The sequence below is a fragment of the Anolis sagrei genome, chromosome 1 (genome assembly GCF_037176765.1).
Source record: "Anolis sagrei isolate rAnoSag1 chromosome 1, rAnoSag1.mat, whole genome shotgun sequence".
NCBI classification, from domain to species: domain Eukaryota; kingdom Metazoa; phylum Chordata; class Lepidosauria; order Squamata; family Dactyloidae; genus Anolis; species Anolis sagrei.
Window position 1 is genome coordinate 305,676,808 of NC_090021.1, and position 19,327 is coordinate 305,696,134.

The window sequence follows — 19,327 nt, forward strand, 5'->3', positions numbered from 1 at the left end:
CTTAATTTCTATGAGCTCAAAACCTCGGTCAAACATTGCATTTTTGTTCCTACCACCATTCTCCTCAATGCACATGTTCCAAAATATCAGAAAATCAGCTGTGGACAAAAACAGAAGTGACAGTACTTAATTTCCAGTTGTTCTGGTAACCCAAGCTGGCCTCTGTGTGTATGCAAAATGCCCCTCTTCCCCTTTGCAGTTCCTCACCCATTCCTTAGGGTTTCGCAAAAGAGGCTAAGTTTTCAAGACGAGTTTCATGTAATTGAATGTCATTTCTAGTGTATGCTGTATAGTGACATACTAAAGTCCATATTTTTGTTAATACGTTCTCTGATATGAACCATTTACATTGCTCATATAAGAACACTGCATAGAACACAGTTTCCTTTAATTAAAAAATCACACAGGATGTATTTTTAAAGAACCCTTTTGCTTTAAATACTCTCTGATTAGATTTTAGACAATGCTGATATTTTCAAAATAAACTTTCTGCATTTTCATCTTTTGAAATGGAAGGTATATTTTTATTCAAATTCTTTGCAGCATAATAAAGGTCATAGCAGTTTGTGGGCATTTGAGTAGCAGTGTGCTTTACTTTTTGTTCAAAATAGTTTTTTTCCCTTTTGTCAGTTAAATGTTATTTTATGGGGTATTCTGGCATCTGTCTGCCTGTAAAATGTTAGCATTATTTCCTTAATAAGAAATGCTATTCTTTAGCATTCTACCTGCAGTAACTGTACGGGTGAGTTCATCACTTCACGCTAGATGGGGAATGGCTCTTTGTTACATGCAACTTAACATTGTCTGCTCTAGGAAGTAATAATATATGGCGTTTACAGATGTAATCTTTGCATCATGCCCCCAGGCAACATTTAGACAATTAATCTGAAGACAACTGAAATCTGTTATTTGCTCCTGCAGTTTTAACTCCAGCAGTCTGAAACTTTCTGTAGCTGTTATCACTTGGATGAGCAAGTGATCAATTGTGAAATCTTATACATTTGTTATATTAAAGCAGGGGATATTGTTTTGTTAAAAATATTTTAACGGGTTTGATTATTTGAGTCTTTAGCATATACAGCCCAACCATGATACACCTTTGTTTAAAAAGCCAACAGATTTTGGTTTGTGCTATTTCTAATTTAACACTAGATATTCAATTTCAGATTGTGACAGCTATTTCATACATTTTTCTGCAGATGTTAATAGGTATAAAAAAATATCAGTATGCTAACATAAAAATGGCATCTATCAGCACTATATGCATCTAGTATTTATTTATTGTTTGTTTGTTTGTTTGTTTGTGTCAGAAGCAAATTGAGGGTACAGTTGTAATGTATTTAAAAACACAAACAAAGTTAGAAACTTGGCATTCTATCAAATGTTCTTTGACCAGTAGCTGGCTACTTGAAGTGCTTCTGGTGTTGCTATAAGAAGGTCGTCCATTGTGCATGTGACGAGGCTCAGACTTTGTAATAGGTGGTCTTTGTAATAGGAAGGTCCTCCATTGTGCATGTGACGAGGCTCAGACATTGTAATTGGTGGTTTGCTTTTCTCCACACTCGCATTCCGTGGACTCCATTTTGTAGCTCCATTTCTTAAGGTTGGCTCTGCATCTCGTGGTGTCAGAGCACAGTCTTTTCAGTGCCTTCCGAGTTGCCCAGTCATCTGTGTGTCCAGGAGGGAGTTTCTCAGTTGGTATCAGCTATGGATTGAGGTTCCAAGTTTTATCCTGCCACTTTTGGACTCTCGCTTGCTGGGGTGTTCCTGTGAGTATCTCTGTAGCTCTTAGAAAGCTATTTCTTGATTTAAGATATTGGCATGCTGGCTGATATCCGAACAGGGATGGGCAGGAGATGTCACTGCCTTGGTCCTTTCATTATTGGCTACTTCCCGACGGGTGTCAGGTGGAGCCATACTGGCTAAACAGTATAATTTCAACAATGGCGGGGAGTGTAGACATCCTGTGATAATGTGGCATGTCTCATTAAGAGCCACATCCACTGTTTTAACGTGGTGAGATGTGTTCCACACTGGGCATGTGTATTCAGCAGCAGAGTACCAAAGCACAATGGCAGATGTTTTCACTGTGTCTAGTTGTGATCCACAGGCGGAGCCCACGGTGGTACAATGGGTTAAACCCTTGTGCTAGCAGAACTGCGATTTGAATACAGAGAAACGGGTTGAGCTCCCTCTGTCAGCTCCAGCTTCCCATGCTGGGACATGAGAGAAGCCTCCCGCAAGGATGGTAAAACATCAAAAGCATCAGGGCATCCCCTGAGCAACATCCTTGCAGACGGTCAATTCTCTCACACCAGAAGTGACTTGCAGTTTCTCAAATCACTCCTGACACACACACACACACACATACACACAGATTGTATGTCACCTTTCATATGATATTATTTCAAGTGCCCAGTTTTTGCTTGATAGTCAAGCAGTACTTCTTGTAAGTCAGAGCATGGTGCAGAGTGATTCCCAGGTATTTTGGTGTGCTGCAATACTCCAGTGGGATTCCTTCCCAGGTCATCCTCAGAACTCGAGATGCTTGTTTGTTAAAAAAGCACATGTCTGCATTTTGGATAGATTAGGAATCAGCATCTAGTTAGCAACTATATATTAGGCAGAAGTTGGAGAAATTAAACATGTTTTGTCTTTCTTTGTTTGTCTATTAAAGTTTTTCTGTTTCTTGTTTATCTACTTAAAGTCCTCTCTTCAAGTATCTTCTTCTCTGTAAGTATCTTTCAAAACTGTAAATTATTTCTATAGTCTCTCAAAACATAATAAATATATGTTCTGCATTCCTGTATTTTTCTGTACTTCCTGTCCACTCACAGAAGCCCAGCTGATAACATGACAGATAAATCATCCATGGATGAATGCAGGAAATCTTTGCAATGTTAGAAAAAGCTCTTTTTTCAATGTTTTACACAAATTGGTCTTTTTCAGGGATTAGACACAGAGAGAAGATCTACAGGTTGTAGGAACCTGTTTAACAGTACCTTTTTATATTGGGTTTTGGAGGTTCTTCTGGAATCTCTTCGTGTCTCCAATCCTTATAGTTGGGAAGACTATTGGAAAGTTTATTCTGGAATAATTTCTATAACTATCATATAATGGGTCCCTCAAAAGGCAAGAAAAACTGTTCTTTGTAAAAACAGTCTTTGAATCCTTGTGTGTGAAAAGGTTTTCCCATTAATATATTTTAAAACATTTGCATGCAGAGGGAGTGATGAATTGCCCCTATTTGCTCCTAGTGCCAAATAGACATTGATTTTTCCATTTGCCCACAAACCTAGGCATGTGAAACTGCTTTGGTTTCTTATGCAGCATTGTTTGTTTACTAGTAGTGAATTAACAGCATTTAAGCTATTGGTAGGAATTGATTTGAAAGCACACAACAACCACAAAAACAGTTCAAAGTACCATTGATGAAAAACAGATATATTCTTCGGAAACCAGGTCACTTGGAAATTACAGCCTAACATCAATCTATGTAGTCATTTATAAGTCTATAACACAAATTGTATTTGGCCAAAGCAGGTCAAACTGGAAAAGGTATGCATATTTTACCTGCCCAGGTTCTGAGAATCAATTTCTGGTGTCAAATTCATGGAACAAGGAGCTAAAAGACTGTAACTTTACCTCTTTATTTCTTAAGCATATTTCTGTCACAATCTACTCTCCAGGACACAGATTTTTCTCATAGCCAAAAATTATCTCAGGTCATGAAAACCAGCATGATGTAGTGATTGGAGTGTTGGAATATGACTCTGGTGACCAGGTTCAAATCTTCTTTCAGTCATGGAAATCCACTAGGTAATTTTGGTCAAATCCACCTGGACTAATCTTGACAAGAAAACTCTGTGATAGGTTTGCCATAAATTGGAAATTACAACAAATAAAAACAGTAGGGTGGGGTTCAGAGGTGTAGATGGAATCTTATAGGAAGTACGAATTAGGTTTGCCATATGGTCGATCCCAACCGCCTGTTACATCACAGCATAACTTCACTGCCACCAATCTAAATGTGTTGGTCTACGACCACACAATTCACTCTTTCCTGGTCCACTGACCACCGGGATCTGTTCACAGAGCCACTCAAAAATGGAGGGGAATACTGACTTAAAGAGTGATGGCTGTTATAAAGAGAGCTCCCCCCCCCCCTTTTATATTGATGCACAGAAAGACACACTGAATACATGTGGTGAAGTAGAAACAGATTTGTGAAGTTTATTTGAACTAGAACAAGTAGGCTTCTCGGATATTAGGAGAGGTTCAGATGCTTATTGGTTTCAGGAGATTATCAAGTTGTTTCCTTAAAAGAAAATGGTTCCTTAACTAGTCTTCCATAGAACTATGTTCACTCACAGGTCAACTAACCGGGCTTTACAAAACCCCTCAGTCCTTCCTTCCAGAGGCTCCTAATATAAGCACTCTGTCTCTTAGAGGCTCTCTAAAATGTAGCACTTCTCCCCGAAGGCTATTTTTAATTCCCTCCTCACAGAGGTTTTCCCCTTTGACTTCCAAACACTTCTCTTCTTCTTCTCAGACTCCTCCCAGATTACCGCTCTTTCTGGCTCCCTCTACCTTCCGAAGGCAGGCAACACTCTAGGCAGAGGAACAAGAGACCAGATTGCCAATATCCGCTGGATAATGGAGAAAGGCAGGGAGTTTCAGAAAAACATCTATTTCTGCTTCATCGACTATTCTAAAGCCTTTGACTGTGTGGATCATAATAAATTGTGGCAAGTTCTTGGTGGGATGGGCATACCAAGCCACCTTGTCTCTCTCCTGAGGAATCTGTACAAGGACCAAGTAGCAACAGTCAGAACTGACCACGGAACAACAGACTGGTTCAAGATTGGGAAAGGCGTACGGCAAGGCTGCATCCTCTCACCCAACCTTTTTAACTTGTATGCAGAACACATCATGCGATGTGCGGGGCTGGATGAATGCAAAGCTGGGGTGAAAATTGCTGGAAGAAACATTAACAACCTCAGATATGCAGATGACACCACTCTGATGGCCGAAAGCGAGGAGGAGCTGAGGAGCCTTCTAATCAAGGTGAAAGAAGAAAGCGCAAAAGCTGGGTTGCAGCTAAACATAAAAAAAAACCAAGATTATGGCAACAAGAATGATTGACAACTGGAAAATAGAGGGAGAAACCGTGGAGGCCGTGACAGACTTTGTATTTCTAGGCGCAAAGATTACTGCAGATGCAGACTGTGGCCAGGAAATCAGAAGACGCTTACTTCTTGGGAGGAGAGAAATGTCCAGTCTTGATAAAATAGTAAAGAGTAGAGACATCAGACTGGCAACAAAGATCCGCCTAGTCAAAGCCATGGTATTCCCTGTAGTAACCTACAGATGTGAGAGCTGGACCTTAGGGAAGGCTGAGCGAAGGAAGATAGATGCTTTTGAGCTGTGGTGCTGGAGGAAAGTTCTGAGAGTGCCTTGGACTGCGAGAAGACCCAACCAGTCCATCCTCCAGGAAATAAAGCCCGACTGCTCATTGGAGGGAAGGATACTAGAGACAAAGTTGAAGTACTTTGGCCACATCATGAGGAGACAGCAAAGCCTAGAGAAGACAATTATGCTGGGGAAAGTGGAAGGCAAAAGGAAGAGAGGCCGACCAAGGGCAAGATGGATGGATGGCATCCTTGAAGTGACTGGACTGACCTTGAAGGAGCTGGGGGTGGTGACGGCCGACAGGGAGCTCTGGCGTGGACTGGTCCATGAGGTCACAAAGAGTCGGAGACGACTGAACGAAAGAACAACAACAACACTATATAAGGAGCGGGCTGTTCCCTTTAGCTTGAATCGGACTTTTTCTCCCATGGTCTAGAAATTTTCCTACATACAAGCCTGGTAAGGTAGGCCCATTCCATTACCTATACATCGGGAACAACCTGGAAACACATAATGAAAATTTATTATTTATTTATTTATTTATCGTATCAGGAGCAAACCAAAACAGTTGTATTGCATTAAAAACAAACAAACCACAAACAAAACACAAAGTTTGCAAACTTGGTATTCTATTAAATGTCCTTTGACCAGTAGCTGGTCACTTGGAGTGCCTCTGGTGTTGCTGCAAGAAGGTCCTCCGTTGTGCTTGTGGCAGGGCTCAGGTTGCATTGCTGTAGGTGGTCTGTGGTTTGCTCTTCTCCACACTCGCATGTCGTGGATTCCACTTTGTAGCCCCATTTCTTAAGGTTGACTCTGCATCTCGTGCAGAATGAAATGAAAATGACACTAAATCCCACCGCTAAAAGGCGAGACAAAAATGTTAGGATTGGAAAATGTCAATCCCTTAGTCCTTGTAACATAGCTCAAACAATACCTTGCAACTTTTGGCAAATGCTAAAAGCAGGACTTTTCAGCCAGGAAGATATATTCTGAAAAGGAATTTTCTATTCGTGCTGGTAGGGATAATGAGAGGTTGTGGTCTGTGTGTGATACCTTGGTCACCAGGTTCAAAAAGGCAGTTCTGGAGCTTCTTAGATAATCCCTATCCTAGTGTGCCAGTATTTTGACACAGTCACAGCTTTGTTTAAGATGAATAATATTTTATTTTTGGTTCTTTCTTGATACTTCTTTTTATTTCTTTTTAAGGCTGTTGCTGGGCTGTCGCTAAAGAAATGTCAATCCATTTATCTCCAAATGGTACTAGAAACTGATGGGGCCCCGGTAGCGCAATGAGTTAAACCCTTGTGCTGACCGAAAGATAGGTGGTTTGAATCCATGGAGCGGGTTGAGCTCCTATCAGCTCCAGCTTCTCATGTGGGACACAAGAGAAGCTTCCTATAGGATGGTAAAACATCCAGGCATCCCCTGGGCAATGTCCTTGCAGACGACTAATTCTCTCACAACAGAAGTGATTTGCAGTTTCTTAAGTCGCTCCTGACACAAAAAAACAAACAAAAACAAAGCTAGAAACTGTTACTGGCCAGATCCAGGAAAAATATATTATGAGTCTCTGCTATGTGTCCTGGTATTGAAGTTGGAGAGCCTGGGATATACTGCTTATTGTCCTCACAGGAGGGAACATTCAGCTTTGTTTGTGTGTTCAACAGAAGTTACCTCCATTCCTTGTTCCTTTGGGTTTTTTTTTTTAAAGATTGTAGCCTGTTGCTTTTGACTTTTCTATTTTTATTTCTCCTTTTTTCTATTTAGAGGAAAAAATATTGGATTGAGATGCACTAATTAAAGCCATTTTCTGGTATTTGGTTACTGGAGTGTTTGATGTCTCTCTGACAAGACCATGAAATGCATGGGGTGTCCACAGGGAGAGAATTTGCTGAACACGGTGCTTTGTAAATGCGGGGACACAGTGTCGCAGCAGCTCATGAATATGAAACGCCCATGATGCTACCTCAGTGGACTCGAGAACACAGATGAATCCTGTCATGTGCTAAATGAGACCAATTTCTTTCACTTAACTTCATCTTCAATCAGACCTTCTTCCATTTGCCTGTTTAAAATTCCCTAAACGTGATGCAGAAGGTAACAGCATTAAAAAAAAAACCTCAAAGTTTTGCAGCAGTAGAGAAATTAGAGTTGTAGATCTGGTTGAAGTTTTATCCTTTTTAAAAAATTAAAAATTTCATTGTCTTCTTTTACTTTTAAGGTGTTTTTCGTTGTGCTTGGCACAAAGTAGGGAGCACCCATCCAGTTAGCCTTCAAAATCTCACTTTGCATGTGTTCTCTTTATAATTTTGCACATGTGCATCAGTGGGCTCTAGCACTTTATCAATATAGCAAATTACTTGCAATATACTCAGAGATTTCTGTTCTGAACTGGTTACTTGAATATGCAGGTCAACAAATGGGGACACAGTCCAGGACTGAGAGATTTATATTAGACCTTGAGAAATTTTCTGGAGCCTCTCTAGAGAACTGGCTGGCACTAAGAATGGGTCTCCCTTAATATCCTCATCAAATGTGCTATATACTGTTAGGTCACAACAACAGTTCTTCCTGTGTTCCACCATTCCCATGTTCACATGAGGCACTGACTATAGCTCTCTCCTCTCTGTTTTTGAATCAGCACTTGTCCTTTTCCAAGAGAACTCAGTTCTCTCTTTTTCAGTGTTGTTCCCTTCTTTGTTCATGTTTTCATCCTCCTTTGACTTTATAAATCCTTTCCACATATCCCATTCTATAGTAAAAAATGTACATGCTTGGGTGATGTAAGGATGCTCGAAAAAGATCACTTCCCATGTTATAATATTTCATCTATTCTTGTACCATCGGAAACTCCTGAATCTTCAGTTGGCCTCCTTTGAATCGCTTAAAGCCAATGAGGGTGTTGTTATTAGTCAGTGGGACAATACCACACTAAATTTGATTCATGGTGCCTAATTTTAATCAATATCTGTAACAGTTCATATAAAGTTCTGAGAAAAACATTGTTTATACTAAGACTTTGTCGGGTGGGTAGGAAAAATGGTATGCTGCATTAGATTTTGGTTTCTGATGACAGTCATCCTGACTGCAAGCTGCAATCTGAATTTGTTTTAGTGCATAGGGAATAAATTTGTGGTGGATCTTCCTTTTTTGACACTTCTTGTATTTATCATCTTAGTCCACCCGGGAATTGCTGAGTATGTTTCCACTAAGATTTCAAGCCAAGAATGCAGGTGACTTTTAAATTGTAAAAATCTCTGAATGTGATTTCTAAACTGCTAAACAGAAGCTTATTGACAAATAGACATCCTCAAACTCCTACAGGATTATCTAGACATTTACCAAACAATATCTGAAGTTAGATAACGTCATTATTTTGAAGAGTTCATCCAATTTCCAAGGGAAGTTTCATATTTTGTTGCTTAGTATCACTTTGTGATCTTGAACCCTTTAGTTTGTTGTTTAAGGGCTAATACTTCTAACCCTTTTAACTCAGTAAAATGCAAGATCATTAACACATAATGAAGAGTAGAGACTTCACACTGGCAACAAAGATCCGCATAGTCAAAGCAGTGGTATTCCCCATATTAACCTATGGATGTGAGAGTGGACCATAAGGAAGGCTGAGTGAAAGATAGACACTTTTGAACTGTGGTGCTAGAGGAAAATTCTGAGAGTGCCTTGGACCACAAGAAGATCCAACCAGTCCATACTTCAGGAAATAAAGCCTGACTACTCATTGGAGGGAAGGATGTTAGAGGCAAAGATGAAGTATTTTGGCCACATCATGAGAAGACAGGAAAGCTTGGAGAAGACAATGATGCTGGGGAAAATGGAAGGAAAAAGGAAGAGGGCCAACCAAGGGGAAAATTGGAAGGATGGTATCCTTGAAGTGACTGGCTTGACTCTGAAGGAGCTGAGGGTGGTGACAACCGACAGGGAGGTCTGCCATGTGCTGCTCCATGAGGTCACGAAGAGTCCGAAGCGACTGAACAAATAAACAACAATGAATGTTCAGCCTGGGCTGTCTGTCTAAGGCATGTGATGAAGGAATCAAATAGATTACTATCTGCACATTCAGAATTCATGGCAGGGCTTGCCCTACTAAATGGGTCCCGTGAATTTTCCCTAATGCATACCTTAGAGCAGAACACATCTTGCACTCCGTTTTCTAAATAGATGCGGTGTTTATTTCTTTTGATTCCTGGCTTCTTCTGCATTGAAAGGTTGACCCAGCATCCTGGGGAACTTATCCAAATTTTCACAGAAAAGACCACCTGATTTCTCTGTTTTTTTCTGAACTTAAAGACTGTTTAAATGTCTGATACTTACAATTTTAACTGATTCTTCTCTAAATCATCTCTTACTACCCTTTATGTGTATCTTATTCTTTTGTGACATCCTCAGCTAGACATTGGGGGCTCTGATGAGACATACAGCCAGACATATTTCCCATGACAACTGACAAGGCTTTGTGCAACAAGATGCGAGGATGGAAGCACATTGTGTCATTATATTATTATTATTATTATTATTATTAACTTTATTTGTACCCCGCTAGCATCTCCCGAAGGACTCGATGCGGCTTACACAGGCCGAAGCCTCAAACACAATACAAAAGAAAACATATCACAGCAATAAACAAAGCAAATCAAAACAATTAAGCAAAATAAACAACAATGACATACATCAAGACACTATTAAAACTGGTTCGGCCGGCGCAATGGGGTACAGGGTTAAAAGTGCTGATATGGCAGGAGGAACGTAGGATTAAAGTGTGATGTGCAGCAACATTTGTTGTACTAAAGTGCTTCCAGGACTTGGGATGGGGATTCCTAGTTTGGGAAGGCACAACGGAACAGCCAAGTTTTTAAATTCCTTTTGAAAACGGCTAGGGTGGGGGCCTGTCTGAGATCTTTTGGGAGGGCGTTCCAAAGTCTGGGGGCCGCCACGGAAAAGGCCCTGTCACGCGTCCCCACCAAGCGCGCTTGCGACGTGGGTGGGATCACGAGCAGGGCCTCTCCGGATGACCGTAACGAGCGTGTGGGTTCGTAGATGGAGATGCGGTCACGCAGGTAGGGTGGTCCCAAACCGTTCAGGGCTTTATAGGTGAGCACCTGCACCTTGAATTGGGCCCGGAAGATGAATGGCAGCCAGTGGAGCTCCTTAAACAGAGGGGTAGACCTCTCTTGATAATGAGCTCCGGTTAGCATCCTGGCTGCTGCACGTTGGACCAATTGCAGTTTCCGGGCCGTCTTCAAGGGTAGCCCCACGTAGAGCGCATTGCAGTAATCCATTCTAGAGGTGACCAAGGCGTGGACCACCCCGGCCAGATCAGCCTTCACGAGGTATGGTCGCAGTTGGCGCACAAGTCTCAGTTGCGCAAAGGCCCTCCCGGATACCGCCGACACCTGAGCTTCAAGTGTAAGCGAGGAATCCAAGAGGACGCCCAAACTGCGGACCTGTGGCTTCAGGGGGAGTGTAACCCCGTCCAACACAGGTAACCACCCTATACCCCGATTCGGTTTACGATCGACCAGGAGGACCTCTGTCTTGTCGGGATTGATCTTCAGCTTGTTCTTCCTCATCCAGATCGACACAGCGGCCAGGCACTCACCTAGCACCTGAGAAGCCTCCTTGGAATTAGGTGGAAAGGAGTAGTAGAGTTGTGTGTCATCTGCGTAGAGATGGCACCCAACTCCAAAACCCCGGATGACCTCTCCCAGCGGTTTCATGTAGATGTTAAAAAGCATGGGAGACAAAATAGAGCCTTGCGGGACCCCACAGGTCAAAGGCCAGGGGTCAGAGCAGGCCTCTCCCAGCTTCACCATCTGAGTTCGTCCCTCCAGGAAGGACTGGAGCCACGACAGAACCGTGCCCCCAAGGCCCATCCCGGAGAGACGACCCAGAAGGATACCATGATCGATGGTATCGAAAGCCGCTGAGATGTCCAGGAGAACCAGCAGAGTCACACTCCCCCTGTCTAGCTCTCTGCGGAGGTCATCCACCAAGGCGACCAAGGCTGTCTCGGTGCCATGGCCAGGCCTGAAACCAGACTGTGACTGATCTAGGTAGTTGGTATCGTCTAGGAAACCCTGAAGCTGAGAGGCGACCACCCTCTCCAGCACCTTTCCCAAAAAGGGGAGGTTGGAGATCGGCCTGTAATTATTCAACACCGAGGAGTCAAGGGAAGCTTTTTTGATAAGTGGGCGAACCACGGCCTGCTTCAGGTTAGATGGAAAAATTCCTTGCTCCAACGATGTATTGATAATTGGTACAAACCAGTCAAGCAACCCCCCTCTGGCTGATTTAATGAGCCAGGATGGGCATGGGTCCAGGGATGAGGTGGTCGCTCTCACAGCCCCAAGGATCTCCTCAACGGTTTCAGGAAGAACAAGCCTAAAAGAATCCCATAAAACCGGACAAGCAGGTGCCTCCGTCACCTCTTCTGGCACTGCGATGGAATTGGAGTCGAGCTCGAGGCGTATCTGGGCGACTTTATCTGCAAAATGGTGTGCGAAATCGCGACACCGAGCTGCGGGGTCGTCGGGGAGCTCCTCCACCGCTGGAGGGTGGAGGAGTTCACCCACGACCCGAAACAGCTCCGATGATCTATTTGCTGCAGATGCTATACGGGTGGTCGTGAATGACTTCCTGGCCGCCCGTATATGTGTCAGCAATAGCCCCTCAAGTAGTTCAGTTCTTCTTTATCCGCTTTATTGGACTCAGAAACCTGCTCCACCATAGGCAGCAGGCACTCGGGTACTTGGGGAGCTGGAAAGTACAACTCTGCTGAGATTGTCCAAGCTGTCACCATCTCGTGCTTTGGCTTGGCTCTGGCTTCAGATTTGGTTTTGTTCAGTCCCTTCTCCAGGCAGCCAATTAGAGAGAAATCCCACTGTGTGGGTTGCTCCAAACAGCCCTCTTGTCAAAAGTCCAGGCTAACCCTTGCCCTGTTGCAGATGGACCAACACTGCCTTCACAGGGGTCAGAGGAGCCTGCAGGGAGGCAAAATGGAAGTTAAGATGGAACCTGTGCACTTTGGAACTTCGAGAGGGCTATAAAGGGAAACTGATTTTATTATTATTAATTTTAAAGACCTAGTCCTGGACAACAGACTCCATAGGCAGGGCAGCATTCCAGCTCTTGAATATTCATTTCAGCACAGGCTGGAGTCAGGACAGAGCCTTACAAAACAGTCAAATGTTGCAAGAAATGTCCTATGATGAAATTGGAGGTGGAATTTTTCTGGTTGAGATTCCATTTCTTTTTAGTTTCAGACCAATGTGGTAAAGAATCTGCAGAACACAGTGGCTTATCTTTCACTTGCAGAATATGTTATTCTCTGTAAGTGTTCATAGAATCATAGAGATGGAAGAGACCCTGTGGGCCATCCAGTCCAACCCTCTTCCAAGAAGCAGGAAAATCGCCTTCAGAACCTGGGAATATTATTTCTTTCTCCTTCAGAGTCCAAGAATCCCCTGGCTAGCATTGCCAGGGTATTCTTGGGCTTGGGATCCTGGGATCCCAGATCATCATCTTCAACTTGAGGAGCTGTATACTTTAGCATCCATCTGTTTGAGAGCTGGCTCACTGATAATTCCAGTGCTAGGTTCATGTATTCATTTTATTTGGTACATTTATATTGCATCATTCCAACAGTGAACTCAAGACAGTATGTATGGCTCCCTTCCATTTTATCCTGGGAACAACCTGTCAGATATTTGAACTGAGAGAAAGCAATTAGGCCAGAATCATTTGATAAGTTTCATGGTTCAGTGCGGGCTTAAATTTAGACTTCTCCAGTCTTTGTTAGACACTCCAACCAATGTAATACACTGATGATTCCAGCTTATTACAGGGTATTTTCTCATAGTAATATAGTAAAAAAAAAAAGGGGGGGGGGTGCCTGACATGTCAACACAAAAGAATAATTATGAAATTCAAAAGGGAAAATTGTTTATTGTGAATTGTCTAGAGCTGCAGATAGGCTGTACAAAAATGATTGAACAAATTAATCTTATTGGCTGGGTGCTCTTGCAAGCTATGAGTTGGATAGTCTATTGTTAGGTATTTTGACAAGAAAAAACATATTCACTCAGTGTAATTACAGGCTAACTACTCCTTATCCAAATTCTTAAGACCAGAAATGTTTTGAATTTCATTTTTCCCCAGATTTTGGAATGCCTATATTTGCAATGCATACATAATGTGATATCTTGAAGATGGGACCCAAGTCTAAACACAAAATTCATTTATATTTCATATACATCTTATACACATAGTCTGGTGGTAATTTTATACACAATATTTTAATAATTGTGTGCATGCTACAAAGTTTGTGTGCATTGAACCATCAGAAAGCAGCTATATTAATTGCCCATGTGGACAACATGGATTTTAGAGCATTTTGTATTTTTAAATTCCAGATAAGGGATGGTCAACGTGCACATATTTCTTCTTATGGGTGGAAGGTGAAGTGGGTGGCAAATTCAGGTGTTTGCACAGGACCATAAATATTTATATGGAAGAATAGTTTATTTAGAGTTCTTCTGGCAGACAGATATATACATACATAACCTGACAGAAGAAGCTGGTGACTCTTACTTGCTCAGTTGATCAGTGAATCTATTAGACCAGGGGTCCTCAAACTTTTTAAACAGAGGGCCAGGTCAAAGTCCCTCAAACTGTTGGAAGGCCAGATTATAATTTTTTTTAAAAATGAATTAATTCCTATGCACACTGCACATAAATTATTTGTATAGTTTAAAAACACTTAAAAACAATACAAGAATTAAAATGAAGAACAATTTTAACAAATATAAACTTATTAGTATTTCAATGGAAAGTGTGGGTCTGCTTTTGGCTGATGAGATAGGATTGTTGGTGTGTGCTTTCAAGTTGTTTCAGACTTAGGTTGACCCTGAGCGAGGGCTGGGAAAACGACCTTGGAGGGCCGTATTCGACCGCCGGGCCTTAGTTTGAGGACCCCTATATTAGACTATCTTTTACTTTGCTGGATGACTACTATCTTTCTGGTTTACTATTGTTCACTCACACTGGCAGCAGCTTTGCAAAGTTTCAAGCAGAGACCTTTTAAATCATTTGGCACGCAAACCTTTCGACTGGAAAGTTAATTTCCAAGATCTGACATTCTGCATGTAAACCATGTGCTCTGTCACTATGTAGTTATTCCACCTCAAGTTTACTTTGTGCATAAAAAACCTGGAAAAATTGGTAGTAGTTGTGCTGACATTTGACTTGTCAATCCCTTGTAGATATTCCAGTCATCCCTGACTTGGAAGATGTTCAAGAGGAAGACTTTACTATGCAAGTGGCGGCCCCACCCAGGTAACAAAACGATCACCGAAATGATTGTGCTCAATGATTTGTCCTGAATTGATACATTTCTATCCTGCTCAGTTTGATTTTGTAGCATGTGTTTTGGTTTGTTTCAGCAGATAGATAGTACTGATAATATAGAGAAATACTACTATAGAACTTCTAAGTAAATGCAATAAACTAGAAGTGCTGTATTGCGACCTGTTTTACATTGAAGGTAATGATGAATCTGGTGAGGCATGTATAAAACTTCAGTTTGCTTCTTGCTTGCAGTGTTCAGGTGAACAGAGTGCTGACCTATCGTGACCTGGATAATGACCTCATGAAATATGCTGCTTTCCAAACCTTGGTGAGTGCAACCAAATGGAAATGTACATTCTTCCCTTAGTTTTTCCTCAAGGCACTAAGCAGCCTTTTCTTCCTGCCACCTTAAGTCACTATATTTACCACATATGTCTCTTTTCACTCCTTTTTAGGACTTTTGAACTACTACTACTATATAAATATATTGCCCATTCTTTTGAGGGGGCTTCTGACAGCTTATTGGAACACTTGATAGAAATGTACCTTTTTGGTGGATCAGCATGCTATATGCTCAGCCTTGTCTGTTAAGGCACTTTTGGATATTTCTCTGGGCATCTTGCCAAATGGCTAGTGATTTCCATGTCACAACACTTCTGAATCTGCTCTGGGTTTAAGTCTGAACTTTAAAGGAGCTATTCCAAGTTGTTGAATCTATTTTGGAGATAGCGTTCGGTGATTTAGGCCCCTTCCACACTGCCCCTATATCTGATCCCAGATTAGCTGCTTTAAACTGGATTATATGAGTCTGCACTGCCAGATAATCTGGAATAAACAGGTAATCTGGGATCAGATCTGGGATATAAGGGTAGTGTGGAAGAGGTCATAGATAGCTCTTTAGCTAGCTCTTCAGACTAACACACAGGAGATTAGGTTCTTGTGGGTTTTTTCGGGCTATAGAGCCATGTTCTAGAGGCATTTCTCCTGACGTTTCGCCTGCATCTATGGCAAGCATCCTCAGAGGTATGAGGAGATTCATTGCCTCACTGATACCAGCCACCATTGTTTTGTGCTTAAATAGTTTATTCCATCCCCTCCTTTATATTTCATTTGACATAACCCTTCCTTTTCACTGAGCAAGAGTTCCTTTAGTTTGGAACTAAATTTTGGCGTTGATAACTCTGAGGAACTGATGTTGTGCTGTTAGAATCACAAAACTTTTCTTACAAAGAGAAGAAAACTTCTAAATGCCATGGTTTTTATAGAAATTGCTTTTCTTATCCACTGAATAGCGTTGCTCCATCATCCACTGCATGTATTGTCGAAGGCTTTCATGGCTGGAATCACTGGGTTGTTGAAGTTTTTTCGGGCTATATGGCCATGCTCTAGAAGCATTCTCTCCTGGTGTTTCGCCTGCATCTATGGCAAGCATCCTCAGAGGTTGTGACTTCATAACCTCTGAGGATGCTTGCCACAGATGCAGGCAAAACGTCAGGAGAGAATGCTTCTAGAACATGGCCATATAGCCCGAAATACCTACAACAACCCATTCACTGTATATTCTACAACAGGGGTGTCAAATTAATACTGGGTATGAGGCACACATTCCTTCTTGATCTTGGATTGCAGTGTGCTTTATTTTTGTTTTTTGTGTTCTCACAGGATGGAGAGATTGACTTAAAGCTTCTGAGTAAGGTTCTAGCTCCAGAGCAGGAAGTGCGAGAGGTGAGTTTGTTTAAACCAAGAGAAAATTAGGCTATTTATTTGCAGTGTCTATCAGTGAGGTAATAATTCAGATATGTCCGCAGTTCAGAGGTTCATTTCTGAAGTTCCCTTATACCATGTCAGTTGTCCATTTTTGCTTTGCTGTCTAGTTATGCAAAGATTGATCCTTGTGCATACAAAGCATGTGCCTGAGTTATGGCACTGCCGCACTGTTGGTATGTCTCCTGCCATTAAAAGTGTTATGGTTTGGGACGATGAACTAATTATGAAAACTTTCCTTTTAAAACAGAAATCAATATGAGCAGGGATATCCACCCTCACACAGAAGTACTGTACAAGTTTAAGATGGACTGCAAAAGAAGTGAGAGTGGGGAATGCCAAACAAAGGGAGGAGTGGACTATGTGTGAGCCATTTCTTACTCTTGAGAATTAGAAGCTCTGGAACCATTTGGAGATTGAAGCCACCCAGAGCTGTTTCTTGGGCAAAGCAGAGCAAGACACCAAATTCATACATTTGAATATATGCGACTGGTTTTATTTATGCCCCTCTGCAGAACTTTTCTAATAATAATATAAGATAATAAAACTTTTTTTATATCCCGCCCTATTTCTCCAAGGGGACTCTAGCTAAAAAAGACCCCCCCAAAATTGGCTGGAATTCACTGTTGCATAACCAAGGCCAGTGGTTCTCAACCTGTGGGTCCCCAGATGTTTTGGACTTCAACTCTTTGAGTCCAAAGAGTCCCCCAGGGGTGGGAAAGGAGGTATATAAATACTGTAAATAATAAAAATAAATAAACTCCCAGAAATCCTAACAGCTGGTAAACTAGCAAGGATTTCTGGGAGGCCAAAACACCTGGGGACCTGAAGGTTGAGAACCACTGACCTAGAACTAGATGGAGAATGTTCATATAATAATAAATTTAGAAAGGGATTCATCAGTTGTGAATTACAACTAACTAAGATCCTACTCAATGTAGGATCTCCAGCTAAAGCAATTCTATCAGTAGCTGTCCAGCCTATTTTGAAAACATCCAGAGGAGACCCCACTACCTCTCTAGGCAATATGTTCCTTTGCCAAACTGCATCCATAACTTCTTTGTATTCACACGATCCCACATTTTCAGGATCATGGCACAATTGTAAATGTCCCTCAGTCTTGCTTTGCTAGGCATCAACCACTGGGAGCAATGGAGGCCTGTTCCCCTGTTGATCAGGATGCAGTAGAAGGAATTTCCTCTTTCCTCCTCCAGTAATTTTAATTTTTGTCTGTCCTAATATATAATTGTATAATATATATTGTATAATTGTATATTGTATATTATTGTATAATATTAATATAGATATATAATGGTATATAAAATATAATATTATATATTACATGTAATATTACTAATAATATTGCAGTATAGTGGTATAGTACAATATAGTAATATATAATACTAATTTTGTGCTATGCTAATAATATAATATATTGTAAATACATATAACTTGTAAGCTGCTCTGGGTCCCCTTCGGGGTGAAAGAGGGTGGGTTATAAATATAGTAAGTAAACGGCTATATCTTTGTGTGATATGTGATGTTATTTATGTGATGTGTTTAATAATGTTTAATGTTTTATCAGGGGAAGGTCAATTCTGATATATTGTCGAAGGCTTTCATGGCCGGAATCACGGGTTGTTGTAGGTTTTTTCGGGCTTTATGGCCATGGTCTAGAGGCATTCTCTCCTGACGTTTCGCCTGCACTTTGGCAAGCATCCTCAGAGGTAGTGAGGTCTGTTGGAACTAGGCAAAAGGATATATATATATATATATATATATATATATACCTCTGAGGGTGCTTGCCAAAGTGCAGGCAAAACATCAGGAGAGAATGCCTCTAGACCATGGCCATACAGCCCGAAAAAACCTACAACAACCCTCAATTCTGATGTTTTATACTGTTTTTATTGATGGCATTGAATTGTTGCCAGCACTGTGAACAGCCCTGAGTCCACTTTGGGGTTGATAAGGGTGGTATACAAATACCACAAACAAACAAACAAACAAACAAATACAACACATCAATGTCTACAATAGAATTTAAGTGTATTTTAAAACTCCAGATAGAGCACTGCATGCGATTCTTCTTTGTACCATTTGGACTGTATAGCAATGTTCAAAGCCATTGCACCATTTAGCAATTCCCTCCCCTCTTTTTGGCAGGATGATGTCAGCTGGGACTGGAATCATCTCTACACAGAAGTTGCTTCAGAGCTCCTGAGTGAGTGGGATTCAGGGCAGTCTGAAAAGGAGGACAGCCTCGTTCGGAATAGGAGCACTTGAACTTTAACTGGCTGAAATTGTCAACAACACTACCACATCTGTAGAATATAAAAACTATATTTTAATATTATATATCTATATATTGTATTTGAGGATTTATTTTAATGCACATTTTAAGAAATCAATTTTTGAAAATATGGATTACAAAGCAAAGAAATTGAAAAGAGAAAAAAAGGGGAAGGTAAGTATATAGGATATTACCAAGGTCTAGTTATTTTCACTGATACAAGAAAATAAATTTTCTTGCAGTTGTTTATAAAACGTACAGTAATTTGTAAGATCTTTTGGCCATTTCGTGATTTGTGGTGAAAGATTATCTTTCTGCCCTGGAGTAACAGTAAGAACGTGCGTGTTCCAACAAGGCTGCTCCTGAGTTAAATTCCATGTCACAGAAATGTAATTTAAAACAACATGTTCATCTACAAATAGCAGAGAGGTTTCTAATACAGAATTGATACACTGTAACATATCCAAACCAAAGGGAGTAATCACTGGAGGTCAT

General features: G+C 41.2%; 1 protein-coding gene across 1 annotated transcript in view; it reads left to right on the forward strand.

The window, feature by feature from the left end:
• IFT43 (intraflagellar transport 43) overlaps window positions 1-19,105 on the forward strand; it is a 67,323-nt gene extending 48,218 nt beyond the window's left edge. Inside the window, exons 6-9 of the mRNA XM_060758135.2 lie at window positions 14,691-14,763; window positions 15,028-15,103; window positions 16,438-16,500; window positions 18,706-19,105. Of these exons, the coding sequence (XP_060614118.2) occupies window positions 14,691-14,763; window positions 15,028-15,103; window positions 16,438-16,500; window positions 18,706-18,825 (332 nt within the window). The 3' untranslated portion in view covers window positions 18,826-19,105. The remainder of the gene's footprint in view (window positions 1-14,690; window positions 14,764-15,027; window positions 15,104-16,437; window positions 16,501-18,705) is intronic.
• The last annotated feature ends 222 nt before the right edge of the window (window positions 19,106-19,327 follow it).